Raw genomic sequence first — 20394 nt, 5'->3', positions numbered from 1 at the left:
AAGTCTTATCACCTGCCCCTCTTTTTGCCTGTCCTGGCAAAGGTAACGCTCAAAAGCACCATGTCCTCGCAAGATCTTTGCACCAGTCCCATGGCCATCTGAAGGCCCCACAGATTCTTCATCTATCACAACAGCATCTACCCTCTCTGATGCACTTGTGATGTCAGGAACCTGAAAATCCTCATTTTTAGAAGATAATTTTGGACAAGTAATGTTGGTTTTACTAGGATGTTTCGCAACTCTCCGATTAGCTGAACACTACTGTTGCTCACACACATCTGTAAACTATACCTCATACATTGCTTCAATTAGAAGCTGTTCTAAAATAGAGCGCAGCCCACGAGCACCGGTACTCTTAACCATGGCCTTCTGAGCTATTTTACGCAAAGCACCCTCAGTATAATGTAGCTTTACCTGCAGTATAAAAACTCCGAACTTAAAAGTCATATTGCGTAAGATTTCATGTCAGACTTAAATGAGCTGGAGATATTCAAAAACAGCTGTAAAAAGGGAGCAAAACATATGCCACAAAATTAAAGAAGTAAACAAAACAAATTGACCCATAACTCACATGGTTCATGGCAAACATCTTCTTATACTGTTTGCCAAGGGCATTCCTGGGCTCTGTCAAAACCTGCGAATTTGCTTATAAGCTTAAAGACCTTTCATTGTATCAATGTTGTCAGACTAAGCATAGTATCATTTATGTGGAAAAAAATAGCTTGAGGGGAAGAAAAGGTGCAAGGTTTCCAAATATACCTGCACTAGTTGATCCTCATTCAAGGCAGACAGACTAACAAGGACAGGGAACCTCCCAATGAACTCAGGTATCAATCCATATGCAATGAGATCACTACTCTCTACCTGTTGAAAATCACAAGATCATGTCAAGTTGGAAAAAGTATATGGTCCTAGTGACTTTAAAAATCCGATCCAACCATGTCAAAAATCCTTTGTCTGGTTATACTAACAACTGCCAGTTGGCACACAATCAGGAGCCTCCAATAAAGACTTGACCTACTGATTCAAGTAATGAAGATGTCACTGCAGCATCTGTGAGACCATTTGTCCTCATGTTAGCCCGTACAGGGGCTCCAAAACCGATTGAAGAGACTTGTCTCCTGAAATATTCAATGAGAAAGGCTTTAGCATAGATGCCTGACACAGGACTTACAAGATTATGTGCTGACTGTTGAAACCCACATAATAACTACATATCATCTTCTCTACCTTTCTGCAATAGTCTTTTCAAGATCAACAAAAGCCCCTCCACAGATAAAAAGAATGTCTTTGGTATCCACCTGCAATAGAAGCAACTACTTAATTTCCATGACATTAAGGACAAAGTATGCAATGATCATAAAATACTCCTAGAAACCAACCCTAACCCACGTAATGGATTTTTTCAGAAGCTGCCTTTATTTCAACCGAAATTGACAGCATCGTAAAAGATAAGTATTACATGGGTTTTTTCAGAAGCTATCTCCACCTTTACCAAATATTGACAGTATGGTGAAAGAAGGTACTTGTTTGACCAAAATCACCTTTAAGAATCTTTTACACTTTGACATCCAAACATAAGTTTTTAACTTGTCACTCGCCTTCAATATATGATGTGGTGCAATCTCTTTTGAGTCATATATTGATTGTCAGTGCAATTCTTAAATTTCCATATTTTACACTTCACAAAATCGAAATTTCACCAAGTCTGAAGTCTTGCATACATGCGATGCTGGCACAGAAGACTCCCAGCTGTGGATCACCAATGGTCACATTGCCACTTTTCAGCTTGCATTCTCTAGAGACAGTCTAGCAGTTGCTGTTTTGCTGTTTCGAGAGCTGTGGATCAGCAATGGTCACATTCCCACTTTTCAGCCTTGCATTCTCTAGACAGTCTAGCAGTTGTATATTCATCCATTTCAGGCTCGAGGAGGAGCTCCACGTCACAAAGTTGGGCACTAAACCAGTGCAGCAGCAGGCTAGACCTCTTTCCTGATGCAATGGGCCCTGAAGATGGGCATTCATCCAATTGTCGTGGCACGAACACGGCTACACCCCATCCAAACCCCCACCGAAGTCCCCAAATTCACGATTGTTACACATGCTTCGAGACGATTGGTTGACATTCTCATGATTCAAGAGCATCTTATTTTCGCTTCCGATATCAGAAACGGTGCCATCTCCTCCCAAGGAGAAAGCTGGAGATATGGTCTCCATCACTAGGCAAGAGCGGCGGCAAGTTAGTATTTTCATTAAACCAAACTCCCGCCGCCGTTGATCAAGGAGAGCATATTTGAGGATGAGTGATGTGGATTGGTTTGAGGAAGGGAGACTCCAAGATCGGGACCCGGAAAGTCTATGCACCCGCTATACACAACAGCGAGCATTTTTTGGAGATGGCTTATTGAGAGCCTCCTGGAACGTGGATTATTAGAGGAGACTTCAACAACTAGAGTTTGACAAGGGGAAGCCTCCTTTGAATGATGCCATCGTCATAGTGCAGCACTTGGGAGTGGTTCATGTTCACGGTTAGTTGCCGTGATCCTTGGCGAGAGGCGGAGTTCCCTAGACTCCCAAGTAGCCTCCACTACTACTCCCGCCAGCACCGACATGGACTACCTGAGAGACTACACAGATTCTACGTGGGGGAGTGGACAAAGCCATGTGCATCTTAGCAAGGATGACGATGTCGAATTGCTCCCAGATTGTGCTTCACTAGGAGCAGCCCTGTCCTGGTGGACCCCCTCAAAGGGGGTGTGGATTCCCGATGCATTGCTACAGGGAAGGAAGTTCAACACAACCATAGCAAAAATTTGGTTGCAGGCAGATGATCCCTCATAGGACAATGGGGCCAAGATCATTGCAAACGGTGATCTTACCAACCAAAGGAAGGACTTGGCATCATGACAAAGCAAAGCCTTGTTGGACAAGCCATAGCATGGTTTGGTCTCATAGCCCTCAAAGCTCTTGCTTCGGTAACGACTTCTCATGAACATCCCCGCAAGAAAGGACAGTGTATCTATCTCATCGGTGGATTTTCTTAAAGGCCCTCCTCACAAGGAAGGGGTCATCGTTGATGAGGAGTTTACATAGGGTCTGGCAGCCCTTGTTTGGTGGACTCATTCAAGCCAGCCCTTGACATCGTGAAGAGTTTCAGCACCAACCACTTCTCTAGCATCCAGAGATCCGTGATGAGGAGAAATTCATGCTGGGGCAGCATATGCCATCGGATGGGCAGAGTGGGATAGTGGGCTAGCTAGTTCCTTAGGAATACAGTCGACTATCTCAAGAGAGGGAGGCACGGCGAGAGCGCTCTCTCAATTGAGAGGGATGGGCACCAAGATGTTGGAGATACATGCTGCCATCCCCGAGCCCCCCAAGTTGGTATAGATAGGTTTCTAGCACAGGGGTGCCACTAAGGATTCTTTCTGTGTATGAAGTCCCCAACGCTTCCCACCTAATGCACTACACCATGTGTTACGGAGCTTTCTTCCGCCAGAGAAAGAGGGAGACCCAGAGTTAGACGAGACCCTGGGGATACTAAGTGGCAACGGATCAAGGTAGCGGGTTGTCTTGGTGACCATTGGTCCATTGACCTTGTGCAAGTCATGTAGGAATGCAACCGGTCCCAATGGTAGGGCTGCAGCCTTCGAGAGGTTCAACGGGCAGCCCATGTGTGATTCCAAGTGAAGTGAGCCACGATTAAGGTTTTATTTGGAATATAAACAAATCAAGGTTTACCCTTTAGGGTTAGCTTAGTCAGATAGAAACCTATCAAATAATGACGATAAAATCATGGCTATCTAAAGATCAAAATAGAGGACTTGGAACTAAATTTGAACACTTTTTGAAGCGCTTTCATGAAAAAAACGAAACCTGAAAAATAAAGAAGCAATTGGTCAGAATAGAATACCTCATTTAATCAAGATTTACGCGCAGCAGAGAGGCTGAAAAAGGTGCTCAAGTATGCAGCAATAGGGTCAAGAGACAGCAGGAAAAATCAGTATGAGGACGGCTCGAAATCATGCGATGAACGGCAGCAAGAGAGGCAGGAGGAATAGGTGATGTGCAGCAATAGGAGGAGCGGCTGAAATAGGCGATGGATGGAGAAAGAAAGAAAGTTTATTAAAGTCTTCGAAAGACCGATGGGTCTATGAGACTGTGAAAATCCTGATAGAAGCGAGTTGAGAGGGTGGAGCTACTAAACAAGCATCCACACCAATGCAGAATGCAAAAAAATGCAGAATGGTAGCCCTAAGTACTGAGTACAACATAGTCATGTCGGTGGTTGACTACATATCAGTCATATCGTCGTCATCATCATCACCATCAAGGCATCAAGGGTGGATGAGGCACTAGAGCATGAAGTCAGCGATAGAGTGCTGCCAACCAGTCGATGGTGTGGTCCTGTGACGTCTCCTGGTCATAGATCTACGCCTAACAAGGGCTACAGCAACCCCTGTCAGCCGTGCTCCGACGCGAAACATGGAGGGAATATCCCCAAGTGTAATCTACGCGCCCATCCTTTGTTTGAGCCGTTGAGTCACTGGCACTCGGTCCCGATCATGTCGGCTGAAAGAACTCTGTGATAGAGCTCTGAGAGGGGTTTGCCAAGGAAGAGGTCTACTCCTATCTCCATGATTGAAGTATCCTCTCGCGGTGTCTGACTACCTCATGAATGAAGCCTGCTAAGCATCTCTGATCTGGGTAGGAGAGGAATCGGGACAAAACCCCATAGCTATCTTTGAAGAGGCAGTAGAAATGCCCTCGGATCTCATAGTAAACGGGACACCTGAAGATGAAGTGCTCCTCCGTCTCAACCTCCTGTATGTCACATAATGTGCATAAGCGCCTCTCCCTGGGTAGGTGCTCTGCTCTGCCGCTCTCGATACGAAGTCTATGTGAAGAGACCTGGAACTACCCAATAGAGATCCTCAGAGAGTGAGGTAAGTGGATCTGCGTGTATCCTGGTGGGTCAATGAAACCCTCCTCTATGATATGTAAACAATGATCTCTGTAGAAGCCACGCTTCACTGGGAGTTCACTCAGCCCCAACCAAGTCCGAAATATGTGTAGCTGTAAGAGATCCTCACGGATTATCTGGTTGACATGGTCTGACATGAGGGGGAAAAATGGAGCGTCCATACTGTACTGGAAGGGAGGGAGTCTGTCCATGTGGAGTCCTAGTCCCTCAAACCATCTCTCTATGCGTGCATACCAACATCTCTAGTCACCCCCTGCTGAGAGTGTCATCGAGGAAGACAATGCTAGCCACGGCAGCCTGCAGCCTCTGGAAGAGTGATTCCCATACTCTCTGACTCGGTATAGATATGTGATAACCTGAAATGCAGCATCTCGTTGTAATGGAGATGACCCAAACTTAGCCCGAATGATCTGGTGAGGAACGGATGGCTTACTACGAATCATCTATGATAGCATGAGAACCTGTACCCGTTCCACCCACGCCCACTCTGTATTCGATAAGTATGGCCCTCAACAAGGGCTGCCATACATTCCCACTGGGCGGACCAAGGAGTCAAAGAGCAGCCCCTTGGTCCGTGGATCCTGAAAGTGCGAACGTAAGCACTGCCTCTCTAGTCTAGCCAATGAAGCGTATCCTTTGCCCAAGCGTGCCTGCATCGCGGGTCTCATAGTGAAGATGGGTCCGGAGAAGACAACCCCAAGGTACGTGTATGATGAGACTATCTCAACAGATGACCAGCGCATCATGGCTCGAGATGTATTGAAGATCATAACCTTGGTTTTACCTAGGTTGACCTTCAGATCATGAGACTCACAAAAAGACTGAAGTGCATCAAGGTGTCTCTAGAGTCCCTCTGCAGAGGAAAGTAGAAGAGCCGCGTCATCTGCATAACGCAATATCTGGATCAACGTGCCAGCAAGAGAGCAACCATCCCCTCCTAGTGTCTGCATCACTGTCTCGAGCTCATCTATGTAAAGGCCAAACAGGGTCGAGGACACCCCTGTTTGACCCCAATAGTGCTCATGATCTCGTCTGTCCACCCAGTCCCTACTCAGACCCTACCTGCGACTCTCTCGTAAAGTGCCATGACAGCCCAAATGATCTCCTAGTCATAACCCAAAACCTGTAGGCGCCGTATGAGGCAGGCTCTTGTGACTGTGTCAAACGCCTTGCAAAAATCCACAAAGCAACATTAAACCCTATGCTTCCGTGCCCTCGCCTCCTCGATGATACACCCGAGCGTGAGAATGTGATCCATGGTGCCATGATCACGCCGGAACCCAGCCTGTCCTGCTGCTCTAAGTCCTCGACACTCCACAAATCTGCTAACCTCGAAGTCAAGCACTGATGCATAGATATTGGACATAACATGTCCAATCATAATGGTCTTGAAATTCTCCGAGCTCACGGGATCCTCGGCCTTGTGGATGGGTGAAATAGTGTTAATAATCCACGTGCATGGAAACCCCAAACAAACAGCTTCATTAAAGAGCTTTGCCAAGATCGGGGCTAGGAGGTTAATCCCATATGCAATGAACTCAGTGCATAGCCTCTCATGATCCTTCACTCAGCCATTATGAAGTTTCATTACAGCATCCTTCACTCCTCCCGTAGTGAAGAGGGTGCAAGATGTGGGACGTGGCATGCGTGAGGTGTCAAGGGCTGGCTGATTTTGGATGTCATATAATGTGTGTGCATAGTTATACCAAACCTGAGTGTCGGTGAGTGGTGAGGGGATCGTCCCTCTAAAAATCTCCGCCAGAAGTCCTTAGAGTTGTTACTAAACAAATGTTCAGTAGTTTCTCCTTGTTCCAGCAAACGAAATCTAGTTTCTTCCTGCGTACCAATCGATAATACTCGCGTAGCGTCTCTGGTTCGCTCGAAAGCTGAGCTGACGGCGTAAAGCCTTACACGCTTCATAGTACCAATTATTATAGGGTACGATCCCAAGAGGTGGTGGCCGTGTGGAGCGAGTGGTGTGTGGGAAAGCATGAAGGGAAGCCTCATGTAGTGAGCGGGTTATCAGGGCAGCACGGTCCTCTAATAGGGAAATGAAGTCAATGTAACCAAGGAGTATGTACAGACGGCCATAGTAAGTGAGTGAGTAGTCACGGTCGAAGCGTATATCATGATAGGTGGAGTAAGAACTCAGTGGGGTGGAAGGTGTTGTGCAACGGCAGGGAGTGAAAATGCTAAAGAAAAGGTAAGTGTGATCCGTCCCTTTAGGAAGAGGTGCTACATTGAAATCGGTGATGTGTGATGTGAAGGCAGGGGATCCCATGATGTAATCCACAACGATAGAACCTCCCCCATGTGGGAAGCATGTGAAACCACCCGAGGCTGGACCATCTGTCGAGACCATTATAGATAATGAGATCATGCATCTTGCTAAGGTCTAAAAGGGCCTGCTAAGATGTGACTGGCCCTCGTCTGTCAGCCAAAACCCACATCATACCTGCATCCTCAAGGTCAACGTCTAGCATTAGAATGGAATCATCCCTGAAGTCAAGGAGTGGTACCTAATGGGCGCCTCTCCTCGCGTTGAAGTCTCCAATTAGGAGGACTTCTCCGCAGCTCGAGAAATCAACAATGGACTTATATAGGGCTGCAAATGGAGATGTCTCAGCCTCATCTCGAATGTCTCTCGCAAAGTGGGAGGTCTTGGAAGCCAAGTAGCATACTGCAACAAACAGATCCTGATTGTCCACGTGTCGGATCTAGATCCAAAGAAACCACCTGGAATATGTATCTCTCTACTCAACTGAAATGGTTCTCAAAAGGGTGGATCTATAGAGAGCTGCTACTCCTCCTGATCCACGTACTCCCCCAGTGTCCCTCCTCTCATCTCTGAAAGCACACTCCCATGTGTACCCACTGACTACTGGTAGTGGGCGCTCTAGGCTCTGATGTGTCTCTGTGTAAAGACTATGTCGCGACCTGTATAGGATTCTGAGAAGTTCCCTAGTTCTGACCATAAGGTACCATTATAGTTCCAAATGGTGCAAGATAGGGTCTCGGAGATCTGAGTCTCATAGACCTAGCCTCTCTATGCGGGAAAGGATGGGGGATGACACCGGACAAGGGCCTGTAAGAAGTCATCCATCCCGGACTACACTTCCCCTCCTTACGGGCCTGATTACGCTGCTGCAACAAGGAGCGCCTCTCCTCAACCTGTAGTGGGGTGAAGTCCTCATCCATGGAGATCGCTGCTGGCTGATTTTGTAAGACTGACCTTCATCGTAAGGCCGAAAGTCGTGCCTGAGCGTCATGGAATCATATGATCAGGGGCTACTCTCGGTTGGGGTCTCTCCCCACCCTCCATGCCCTCTCGATCCTGTGCTCAGCTACACCCAGAGTAGTGGCCATGAAAGTCGTCGCATCTTTCATCAACGTAGCCTTAGTGCGTGGGAACCCACGAACTCTGATGTTGAGAGCCTTACTGGCTTTCTACTGCTGCTCCACGAGGATAGCCGAAACGATTGCCCTTGCGGATTCTCGTCTTGCCACATGGACCCATCTCGACGTCTCCTCAATCATCGATTGCATGCTCGCAATCTGGGCCTCTACTACCAGTGTGCTCCTTATAACTGTACGAGTAGAGAGGAGAGCTCCTCCCTGATGTCCTGCCTCAGCACCTGGATGATACTAGCCTGCTCCTAAATATGACGAGCCTGCTCCTGAACCACCCGCGCCAAGTCCTGAGTGAACTTGGCCTGCTCCTCTGTGTAGCAGGTCAACTCCACTTCCTTGGCTCGTATACTATGTACCTCCACGAGTAAAGAGGAGAGCTCCTCCTTGATGTCCTTCCTCAGCACTTGCATGATACTGGCCTGCTCCTGAATATGACAAGCCTGCTCCTGAACCACCCGCGCCAAGTCCTGAGTGAATCTGGCCTGCTCCTGTGTGTAGCAGGTCAACTCCACTTCCTTGGCTCGTATACTATGTACCTCCACGAGTAAAGTCTCCCATTTGTCTGGGGGATCGAAAAGACCCTATCCAAGCTGAAACTGAAAGGGTTGAGGTACAAAAGTGGTAGGGTGTGGCAAGATAGTAGGCGGTGGTCATGCAAGCTGAGTAAGGAGAGCGGATGCCTGAGGTACAGATATGGGTGTCTCAATGGTCACAATCGGATAGGAGATGGAAGATTGAGTTAGTGGCTAAGTAATCCCAGTGGTATGAGGGAGCGATGGCTGATTGAGAGGGAGAGGGGATGGGAAGGTTGAGAACAGTGGCCTTGGGTGCATCACTTCCTGTGGGGGTGACCTGGGTGGTGGAACGGCTAGGGTCTCCAAAGTAGTGGAGGAAGAGGACTCCAAAATGCCGCCTGTCACAGGAGGGGTGACTAAAGTTGTAGACTTGATTGGCATAGTTGAAGTAGGCTTTAGTGGTAGGGCTGAAGCATGCCCTCTAGACGCAGGTGAGGGTGTAGATGTAAGTGAAGTAACTCCTGTGGAAGCAGATGTGATTGTGCCTGATGATAATAATGATGATGATGATGATGACCCGAAGCAGATGTGATTGTGCCTGATGATGATGATGATGACCCTTTATGAATCGCTCGGCTGTCCACTCCAAGTCCACTCCAGTTGAGGTGTATGTTGACATCCTCAAGCTTCGATTGCGTCTGCTGAGGTTTGTCCTTTTCCTTCTCGATATCTTTTCCCCTTCCTCTTTTTCCCATTGGATAGAGAACAAATTGTTCTTGCCGTCTTTTTTTTTTTTTTTTAATACAGGAGGGGGATCCTTAAGTCACCTAAGGTAGTTAGTCCATTGACCTAAAGACGTTAGTCTAACCTAACCAAACCATGACTTAGCTCTAGTTAGGTTGGCCTAACCTAACCCCAACTAACTAACTTGAACCAAGGTAACTAAACCTAACTAACTAGCTTGACCCAAGGTTCTGAAGGAAAGCAAGAGGCAACGTCGTCAATAGGGGGCCTGAGAGCATAGCCCCCTTGCAGCATGTGACGGACATGAGGCAGGAGGATTTGACATGACACGCGACGTGAGCAGAGCAAGGCGGAGAGGCTAGCGAAGGGAGTCGTAGAGGACAGCATAGGGGCGGAGAGGCTAGCGTATGGAGGCAATGAGGCACACTGGCAGACGAAGAGGCTAGCATAGGTAGGTAGAAAGGCTAGCGTAGGTGAGATGCGGTTCAACGAGGCAGATCGTAGGGCGAGTGACAGGCAAGAGCAGAGCGATGGTGACAGGGGTGGAGCAAAACGTGAGCGTGGAGCAGAGCGTGAGCGATGAAGTAGAACGTGAGCGTGAAGCAGAGAGGGAGCGATGGAGCAGAGCATGAGCGTGGAGCAGAGCATGAGCGTGGAGCAGAGCATGAGCGTGGAGCAGAGCGTGAGCGGGAGCTAACGGGCGAACGGAGCTAATGGGCTGATTGAGAGTTTTGTGTGAACGACGGAGATGGGAGATGGGAGTTTTTTACTTCGTAGCAACAATGCCAAGAAGCCAATTTTGGCTTATCCGAAGCGATCCGCAGGGATCGAACACACACACACTTACGAAACAAACCAGAGCCTCAACCACCAAGACCCACGCGGGTTTTACAAAACTTGGTGGGGAAGGATGGCTTATACAGAGAGGGAGATGGGAGTTTTTTACTTCGTAGCAACAATGCCAAGAGAGAGAGAGAGAGAGAGAGAGAGAGAGAGAGATGGACAGCAGGAGGGAAGCAAGAGAGGTTGGCGATGGATGGGCACCAGGAGCAGGCTGAGAGATGGGCGATGGACAGCAGAAGGGAAGTAGGAGAGGTAGTCGATGGATGGGCAGCAGGAGCAGGCTGAGAGATTGGCGATGGACAGCAGGAGAGGCTGATGTGCAAGGCTAGGGAGGAGTAGGAGCTCAAGCTCTGAATGAATCCCAAAAGGAGGCTGGCCCTTAATTTATAGGACAGCTAGTGGAAAAAGCAAGGCTAAAAATAGAAAAGAAGCTTGGAAGAGAAGCAGGATAAATTAGGCGTCCAGAGTACTTTTATCAATTTAATAAATTTAATTTTATTATAAACCCATCTACCCATGCACATCATTAATTAGTCCATGGCCTAGGACTCAACAAAACCCTAAATCTTAATTTATCTATATCTAGCTGTAGACAGCTCAGAATTCTACTAGACTGAAGCCCTCTTTTAGCTCTTGAAAGCTAGATACTCAATAACTGCGCTCTGAGATCATTGACTGTATGATCTAGATATGTTCCTCATTGACTAAGCATCATAATCTAGCACACCAAGTTTCACCCCCAAGGCCATTAAAGGTGCTAGAAGGAATGGTCGGGTATGGAAAACCCTTGTGGATGTGCGAAGCGTCATCAGTTTCATACGGCATGTTGGTAATTTAATACCAGGTGGAGGGTGATCCGGTAGGATAGTCATTTGACTTGTAATTTCATTGGCGTGAAGTCCACCCCTTGCACTAGCTTCTGACATCCTGTCACTGGATGTGACTGATGGACACTGACTGAACATCCATGGCCATGCTGGAGATGGCAGTGAAAGACAAAGACTGTGCTAAAGACGGTAACAAAGGACCATACTGAAGATAGTGCATCACATTGAATGTGATTGATCGCGCTGAAGGCCATAAGAACTCTGATGTCCGGAAGAAGTCACATTGAAGGTGACAAGTGCTATTCTAAAGATAGGATGGATGGTGATCAGCCATGAAAAGAGAGTACTCTGAGCTGCAGAAGAACACGTGCACATGGTAGGAGAAGATGCCCGGCCAGGATGAGAATCTTGCAACTAGAACTCACATAGAAAAAATACACACGTGTGAGTAGTAACATGAGATCTCAATAAATGAAATAAAGATGTGGCCAAAAGGAAAGAACCATGGTTACAGCGTCCCATACCACATGACCCTTCCTTATCTGTAATTCCCTCACAATTTAACATCCACATGAGACATCCAGCTCCAAGATGCTCCAAGATCGTCTGATACGAAGTCCTAGGCTTGTATTTATAAGCCTAACTTGGCTATCTTTAGCAGTAAGCCTTAACTAAAGGCTTCATGCGTAAAGTAGCTTTACTTTCCATAAAAGCCCTCTACTTTTTCTTTAATCCATGCTTTTCCCAGAATAGCTTACTTTGGCTTTATCCAGAATAGCTTACTTTAGCTTTTCCTTTCATGGACAGCTCTCATCCATGGGATCTAAACCTCATCCATGCTCGCTCTAGTCTCAACATAGGATAATCCAAACCTTAGGTTAGAGAACACCCTAGGGTCTAGCTACTATGACATCGACCATAGTATAAAAGTATGCTCTCACACATACAAATCCACACACCCACACATACTTGAGCATCCATTTATACAAAGTCTTCGTACTGAGTTTCTGTCGGCACTCCGGAGGTGAAGGGCAAACTCAGCCATGACGAAGGCTAGCACTAAAGGAGAAGGCTAATCAAAAAGTAGTCCAAATCTCTTCATTCAAGCTACAACTGCTTGTGAAGTCTAAACGATTTCATTTTAGTCTCTCCCAAACGAGCATCTAAATCTAAATCTAGCTGATAGGGCAACGCACCATTTAAGATAGAAAGAATTATCGCAATACCAGCAGGCCGCAACTTGGAAAGCACACTTCATCATTGAATGCCCTAACTGCAAGCAGATCATCAAGTATGGATATAAATATCCAAGTTTCTCCATATACGCAGACCTATCAAACGTTGGCCTTCAAACACCCTCTTCAGGAGTACTCTTGAAAAAAATAGCATCAACCAGCAAAACTAATCAGATGCAACAATTGCTCTCCTTTGACCACAAACTCTGGTTGGTTACTAATTCATATCATTACAAGTTTAAAAAATAACTGGCAAGTCTTAAATCATATTCAGAACTGCTAGTACCATGAAAAACACTCATGGATACCTTGGACTGCATAACACATCATCAACGCTGACATTCACCACGGTGTACAGCATAAATCGACTATTTATATCTTGAAGTGCATACTATATCACTAAAATGTCAGAGCAAAGTACATAAAGATATGTCCACATCTATATTCATAGGTCCATTCCTAAACCAAAGGATGAGCTAAAAGTCCTGCTCCAGATGCACAATGGGAAGCATGCACTGAGCCATAAAGTAATCGAATGCTTTCCTTGAGCTTCCCCAAACAGTTGCTTTACCTGGATATAATCTCCCCTTGGATGTTTACGTACACCTTTCTCAGGGACATTTACAACCTGCCACATTAAATCAAGCTCTAAGTCGATTCCCCTCAATGGGGTGCATAATCACTTCCAAACTACACTCAAGCCTCAAATAGGACAGAGCCTCAAATAATGCAATATGACTGCTACCAGTGTTTCAATCATCTCTATTACTCACAAATGCAACCATCTTATCAAAAATCAACAGTGAAACTTTTGTTAGGATACAATCTTCTTCTGATTGGATTACACAACCAAAATCGCATGTCATAGGAAACAGAAATTAGCTTCAATGTTCAAGCAAGAAACTTTGCTATGAATGCACCAGCGTCACTCTGCAAGGGCAGTTGCCTGTGCAACTATTATATGTCACACTTTGATAATAATATACAGTTTGCACTTTCACTACTAAGACTCCCCGTGTATATTTCCAAAATATTAGACATTTTGTGAATGCAAAATTGATCCAAATAGTAAAAGCAGCTGTCCTTGCAGAGCTTTTGAACAATGAATATGATGTACAGTGTGGAGAACATGTACACCACACAGGGAATGACACCCTCCAAAAAGAGATCTATTACAATGGGTCTCCTGTGGACCAGAAAATTTGACACACTTTGATGCAAGATTTTGGAACGATGAATGATGACAATTGCTGTGCTGGCTGCTGGGGCTGTTGCAAATACTGCTGAAGGCTACTCACATGAGTGAGCAGCAGAACCTTTGGGAGGAGAATTTACCACTCATGCAGGGAACTTGGAAAAACACAATCAGTTCGAGCACCAATCTCACTACATACGACTTGGCCTTTGGATGTCAATTCAGATCTCTGATAACGCACGATAGAAATTGTATATGAGCAGATCAAATCACAGAGACCTATGATGAAGTAATAGGTTCACTGAAAAGAAGGATAGCCGAAGCGCAGAAGTCTTACCAGTGTCAGCAAACAAGCACAAACATGAGGTTTCCTACAAGGAAACTAGGTCTATCTTGGAATCATGAAGAAGAGACTCAAGCAGATTGGAAGGAAATGACCTTCGTTCTCAGATCAAAATTTTGGTCCATTTCCAATCAATGAATGTGGTCTACGCTGTCGCCATTCAGTTACAACTACCCATGTCATAGAAGATGCACACAGTGTTTCATGTGCAATGGCTGAAACAGTACATTGGACCTCATTGGATGCAATCAGGAACCAGAGGTGGTAGACCACAGAGAGATTTGAGAACCCAAGCAAATACTTCTCCACCCATGGCTCAAGACAGTACCAAAGGATTTATTCGACCAAGTTCACAAAGGCGCGTTCGAGGCAGGTTGGTTGGATGAAGAGTTTTTTTCTAATTATCCAGAGATCTCAAACGGTACAAGGAGACAAAAGATATTCAGGATCATAAAGACAAACACACAATCATACTTTTGCCCCTCAGTCAGAGTGGAGACATATCTATATACATACATACATACATCCATCCCTCCATCCATCCATCCATACATACATACATCGATCCATCCATCCATCCATCTATCGATCTATCCATCCATCTATCTATCGATCTATCGATCCATCGATCCATCTGAGCTCACGTATTTCCTGTTGTAAATAGTAGATGTGCTCTTGCGGGTTTGTCATGCTTACAAGCTTTCTGTGCTGCAGATATGTCTTTCCATATGGAGAGGGCGTCTTTGAGAAGATGTACGGGAGGGGAGATGAAGCTGCAATATCAGAATAAGAGGGCTTACTTGGGGTCGAAGCAAAGGCCTTCATCTTGGGGAACTCCATGTTGCTGGCCTGTGTAAGCTGAGAAGCCCCTTTGCTGATATTAACCCCCAGGCTGGGCCAGGGGTTCTTCCCAGCCTAGAGTTGTCCTCCCCCCCAGGGACTGTGTAGCCCCGACGGCTAGTATTACGATGGCAAGGTTGGCTAGGGCTGGTGGTAGCGGCTGGTTAGGGTTGGCGAGGGCTGGCATTGGCGACGACGGAAGTCTACGACGGGATGTGCAGATGGAAGGCTACGACGGGATGTGCAGACAGGCTACAACGAGAGAGGCGTCCATACGGGCTATGACGGGGGGAAGAGCTACGACGGGCCTGAGAACTGAGCGACAGACTTGATGGGAGAGAAGAGGAGAGAGGAGAGAGAGCTACGACAGGCTAAGACTACAACGGGCTCTAGAGAGAGAGAAGAAGAAGAAGAAGAAGAATATATTATCGTCCTCTGAGACCAAAAATCGGCCTATGGGACCTGAAACAATACAAAACCTTACATACATAAAGACTCCTCCCTCGAAGGGGAGGGTAATAAGAGAAACTTCCTTTATGTCTAGGTGAGTTTCTGTGCTTGAAAAGCTTAGATACAAATGTTCCTAAAGCTGAGGGTGACGCCTTACGTAGCAAATCAGCCAGTCTATTATGTCCCTCAAAAAGAGAGCTGAACTTTTTCCTAATGTGTGCATAGTAAGGGCATATCATTACCATGTGTCCTTCTGTTTCTAGCATACCCTGGTTACATAATTGGCATATTCTGCTCTCTCTTGGCATGTCTTTCCATCCTCCTATTTCAATTTGCAGCTGGTGTGATTGGGTGCGAAGTGAAGCCAAAGCCCTCCGCTTATGCATTGCCATAGGTGTGCAAATGTACTTCTGCGTGGCTGACTCCTCTGCCGTATAAGTGGGCCAATATTGGGGGTTGATAAATGTGCAGTAGTACTCGAACTTATCTCTATTTTTAGCTGTTTGCCATTTCCTGTGTAGTGCATTCAGCAGGTCACGATGAAAAGCATCTTCATCTACCTCCTCTGGTGAGTAGTTCAAGTACTCCTCTACCTCCCACTTCCTGAACCAATTTCTCAGATCTAGTGCCCATCCAGATGCCAAAATCTTGCTCTTGTTTGTCTTTTGGGGCTTTTGACTTTCTGCCCATGCCCTCTTTGGCAACCTTTCAGCATCCATGCCTTTGACCTTTGTAATGTATCTGAGTACCTTCTTTAAAGCATGTAACTCTATGGGTAAGCATCCTGTCTCTAGAAGCAGCAGAGAGTAGGGTGTAGTAGCCTTGATGCCAAGGTGTCTCCTAATAAAAGATTTCTGCATTTTTTCCAAATCATTCCATTTCGAGGATGATATACTCCCACCCTCTACTCCATAGAGCACTGTCTGTATCACATATGCCCCAAAAATCATGTTTCGTACATGCCATCTTCTTGTATTGCTCTCTCTTACATCTCTACACACACCCATGCTCTCTCTCTACTAAGTGTGAGAGAGAGAGAGAGAGAGTAGAACTCATTATAGTCCTCTCTCTTACATCTCTACATGCACCCATGTTCTCTCTCTACTAAGTGAGAGAGAGAGAGAGAGTGTAGAGGGGGATCAAAAGTGAGTGAGTGAGAGAGAGAGAGAGAGAGAGAGAGAGAGAGAGAGAGAGAGAGAGGCTTTTTACTTTGTAGCAAAGTGGTTATTTGAGAGGATTGAACCCACACCCCCAAGACAGAAACAATCAAAAGAGAGAGAGAGCGCCTCAACCAAAACAATCAAGAGAGAGAGAGAGAGAGAGAGAGAGAGAGAGAGAGAGAGTAGTTTCACAAAGATGGTGTGTGTGTGTTTACAGCCAAAAACTTGTGTGTGCACTCTCTCTCTCTCTCTCTCTCTCTCACCACCATCAACCTCCGCCTTCCTCTTACCATCAACAATCCTCATCTCTTTCCTACCCTCCTCCTTCCCACTCATCTCCTCTCTTCTATTTCAAGTCTTGATGCTCAACATTGTCGTCATGTAATTTCTCTGTAGCAGGAATTCGGGCAGTGCACTGTTTGGGTGGGAGAGTGAGCTGTGAGCGGGAGGTAGAGAGAAAATCTCTCGTTTCTCCAGGTGCTTCCCGCGATCTCCTCCTCTTCCAAACCTCTGCCTTGTTGCGCCTTGGATTCGTCAATTGTACCTGCACATCCTAGATCTTGCTTCTTCAGCATCAGCTCTACAACCTTGATATGGATGAGGGAGATTTGGTACATGACCACTTGATGAAGGTTAAGGTGGTGTCCCAGCCTCGTATACTGGCTCTCTTTGAGCTCGTGTTCTTTGAAATGCCTCATGTCTTTGACGCAGCGAAAGTTTTATCGATTTTCATCTAGTAGAGACGACAGATCCAGCTGTTTCGCTCAAACATAAAATCCAACACGAAAACGAGTACGCGCCGGGTTGTTTGTGTATGTGTGTGTGCGTGAGAGAGAGAGTTTTCAAATCTACAATTCAACATGCACAGAGTCTGCCGTAGTCCTTATGATCAATGCCATGGGATGGACATCTCTGTCTTCCCAAGCTTCGAACTCCTCTCCGTCTACTGCCATGAGTATCTTCCCCTGTCTGTCCACCATATCCTCCGGCTTCGCCTCCACTCCCGTTGTTAATTTCCACAGCTTCCAAACCACTAATGACTCCAAATCTTCACCTTTTAGATTGGGTAGTTTGTCCCATCCAGTGTCACAGACTCTCCAAAGTTAGGGATGGTGAAAGAAAGAAATCTCGAGAAGGAGGAAGGGAGAGCAAGGGCTGAAGAGGCTGAAGAGATCGACATCTCTGTTGCTAAACAACATAGCAAAGTCGAACAAACTCAACCTTCAGTAGACCAGAACTCTAAACGCACCTGACTGAACCTGAGTCACCCTCCTCCTCGCAAGGGCACTGTCCTCTAGTCGTGGAAGTCAATTCCCAAGAGCTTCTGAATCAGGGTCGTCCTTCAGCAAGGTCCTTGCCTTCAAGATCCCACACCTGTGAGCCTCCTACTTGGGCTCTAATAGCATGTTACAAATCGACCAACAAAGGGTATGCATAGAGGAAGACTGATAGAATAGCCCAGGAGTCCCACCAATGGTGTGGTCCTCTGATCTTACCACAAGGTCGTTCTCCTATCTGCCGGCTATCTCTAGACTCGAGCCCACGTGCTCCACCTCGGCTCTCTCCTTTTCCCATTCTTCCCACCTTGTTTCCGAATCTCAGCTAGTGTTTTGTCGACATGCGCTTTCTCAGCCAATAGGGCCACATTGGTGGCCTCCAAGCTATCTATTTTTTCTATCAGCACGAGGCATATTTTGTTGAGGCTGTAGGATTGATAGGCAAAAGAGAGAGAGAGAGCAAGGTACAAAGAGTCGCACGAGTCTGCCGTCACGTCAACTAGGATAGTAAAAAAGAAAGCGTACAAGGTACTTGTACCTAGACCTAGGACTAAGTGTCCTAGGTGTCACATAGTACTAAGTGTCCTATGTAGCCTAAAAGGCACTAACACTACAAGTGCCTATATTTATGCCTACAAGGCACATACCATGGCCTATAGGGCATCACTAGAACCACCAAGAGATGGCCTACAAACCCCCCTCCATGGGATGGGCTGAAGTACTCTCGAAACGTCTCAGAATACCTGGTATTTGCTAGTCATGGTTGCACATGTTCATCCAAAAGAATATAGCCACCTATGAATGAACAAGGGATGTCAGATCATGTAACAAAGGGAACCAAGTGTAAAGCATGTCGGAAGACTTCGAACTTGGGAGGAGGAAGTGCCTTTGTAAACATATCTGCTATGTTGTCCTCTATGGGAAGATAGGACAACTCTATCTCTCTTGCTGACAACCGCTCCCGAACATAATGATAGTGAACTTCAATATGCTTGGTACGCGCATGAAACACTGGGTTACGTGCAATGGCCAAAGCAGTCTGGCTGTCAGTGTAGACAATAGTGGAGGATGTCTGGCAAAAACCGAGATCTGTAAGTAACTGTCGAAGCCAAACACACTCTACTGTAGCGGTGAAAACTGCCCTGTACTCAACCTCACAGCTAGATGGTTGCTCCTTGCTGAGCCAAGAGATACATGAATTGCCACGCAAAAAACAATTGCCGGTATGTGACACTCTGGTGTCGGAACATCCTGCGTATGTGACACTCTGGTGTCGGAACATCCTGCCCAGTCACTATCCATGTAAGCATGCATGGTAAGTGAACCTTGATCACCATAGAAGAGGGCTAAATCCTAAGTGCCTCTGAGATATCTGAAAACTCTCTTCACTGCCTGCCAATGCTGTGAACTGGGCATGTGCATGAATTTGCTGAGGTGAGATACTACATACTGTAAGTCAGGTCTGGTGTGACATAGATAAATAAGGCATCCAACAGCCTGCTGACAAAGAGTGATATCACATGGTGGGCTCCCATCATGAGCTGAGAATTTGAAGCCAGGGTCCACTGGAGTAGAGATTGGCTTGCAATCCTCAAACTGAAAACGATCAAGGAGCTGTCCAATATACTTGGACTGAGATATCATGATACCCCCCTCAACATGAGCAAACTGAATGCCCAAATAATAATGGAGCTGTCCCATGTCTGACATGTCAAAAATCTGCTGCAAATCAGCCTTGAAGGCTGCAATTTGCTGAGTATTTGGACCCGTGATGAGCATATCATCCACATATAAAATCAGCACTAAACAATCAGATCCACTTCCGTGGACATAAAGAGTGAGTTCTGTGGGGCTATTCTGAAAACCAAGGGATAGTAAGTGTGCATGAATTTTAGCCATAAAGGGCATATTCTGCTCTCTCTTGGCATGTCTTTCCAACCATAAAGGGCTTTTCTAAGCCGGCATACCTTATTTTCAGAATTAACAACCTCAAAGCCAGGAGGTTGTGTGACATATACTTCTTCCTGCAGATCCCCACGAAGAAAAGCAATCTTGATGTCAAGTTGGTGCACTTGCCAATGATGATGGGCTGCAATGGCAATGACACATCTAATGGTAGTAATCCTGGATGTGGGAGCAAATGTCTCCTCAAAGTCAATGCCTTGTTGTTGGGCATACCCTTTTGCAACAAGACGGGCTTTGTATCGATCTATGCTGCCATCATATTTCCTTTTTAATTTGTAGACCCACCGGGTTCCAATGGCATGCTTGCCGGGAGGGAGATCTACTAATTCCCATGTGTCATTTTTAACAATGGAATGTAGCTCAGCTCTCATTGCATCCATCCACTCTTTGCTGTCAAAAGCATCTTTATGGCACAGAGGCTCTTCATTGCAAGCTGTAGCAAGGAGTGCAAACTCAAGAAAGTGACCATGCTGTCTATTCCCTAATCTTGTCCGGGCAACAAAAGGCTGATCTTGTTTGCTGTCCCTCAATGTATCAAGAAGCCATCTGGGAACTTGCCTTTGCTGTCTATTGACAACTCTTTCTTCAATGACTGCATCATGAAT

At 46.2% G+C, this 20394-nt stretch overlaps 1 protein-coding gene across 1 annotated transcript in view; it reads right to left on the bottom strand.

Annotated features, from left to right (window-relative positions):
• Positions 1-20394, bottom strand: part of LOC147898283 (CLP protease regulatory subunit CLPX1, mitochondrial-like) — a 36301-nt gene that overhangs the window by 1835 nt on the left and 14072 nt on the right. Inside the window, exons 9-15 of the mRNA XM_087378767.1 lie at positions 13131-13187; positions 1231-1301; positions 1022-1121; positions 760-864; positions 572-634; positions 292-414; positions 13-171 (exon numbers count right to left, since the gene is read on the bottom strand). Coding sequence (XP_087234893.1) covers positions 13-171; positions 292-414; positions 572-634; positions 760-864; positions 1022-1121; positions 1231-1301; positions 13131-13187 — 678 coding nt within the window. The remainder of the gene's footprint in view (positions 1-12; positions 172-291; positions 415-571; positions 635-759; positions 865-1021; positions 1122-1230; positions 1302-13130; positions 13188-20394) is intronic.

The sequence above is a fragment of the Dipteris shenzhenensis genome, chromosome 9 (assembly GCF_047967505.1).
Source record: "Dipteris shenzhenensis isolate YYH24624 ecotype China chromosome 9, Dip_SZ_1.0, whole genome shotgun sequence".
Classification (NCBI taxonomy): Eukaryota; Viridiplantae; Streptophyta; class Polypodiopsida; order Gleicheniales; family Dipteridaceae; genus Dipteris; species Dipteris shenzhenensis.
This window is presented reverse-complemented; position numbering and strand designations above follow the sequence as displayed.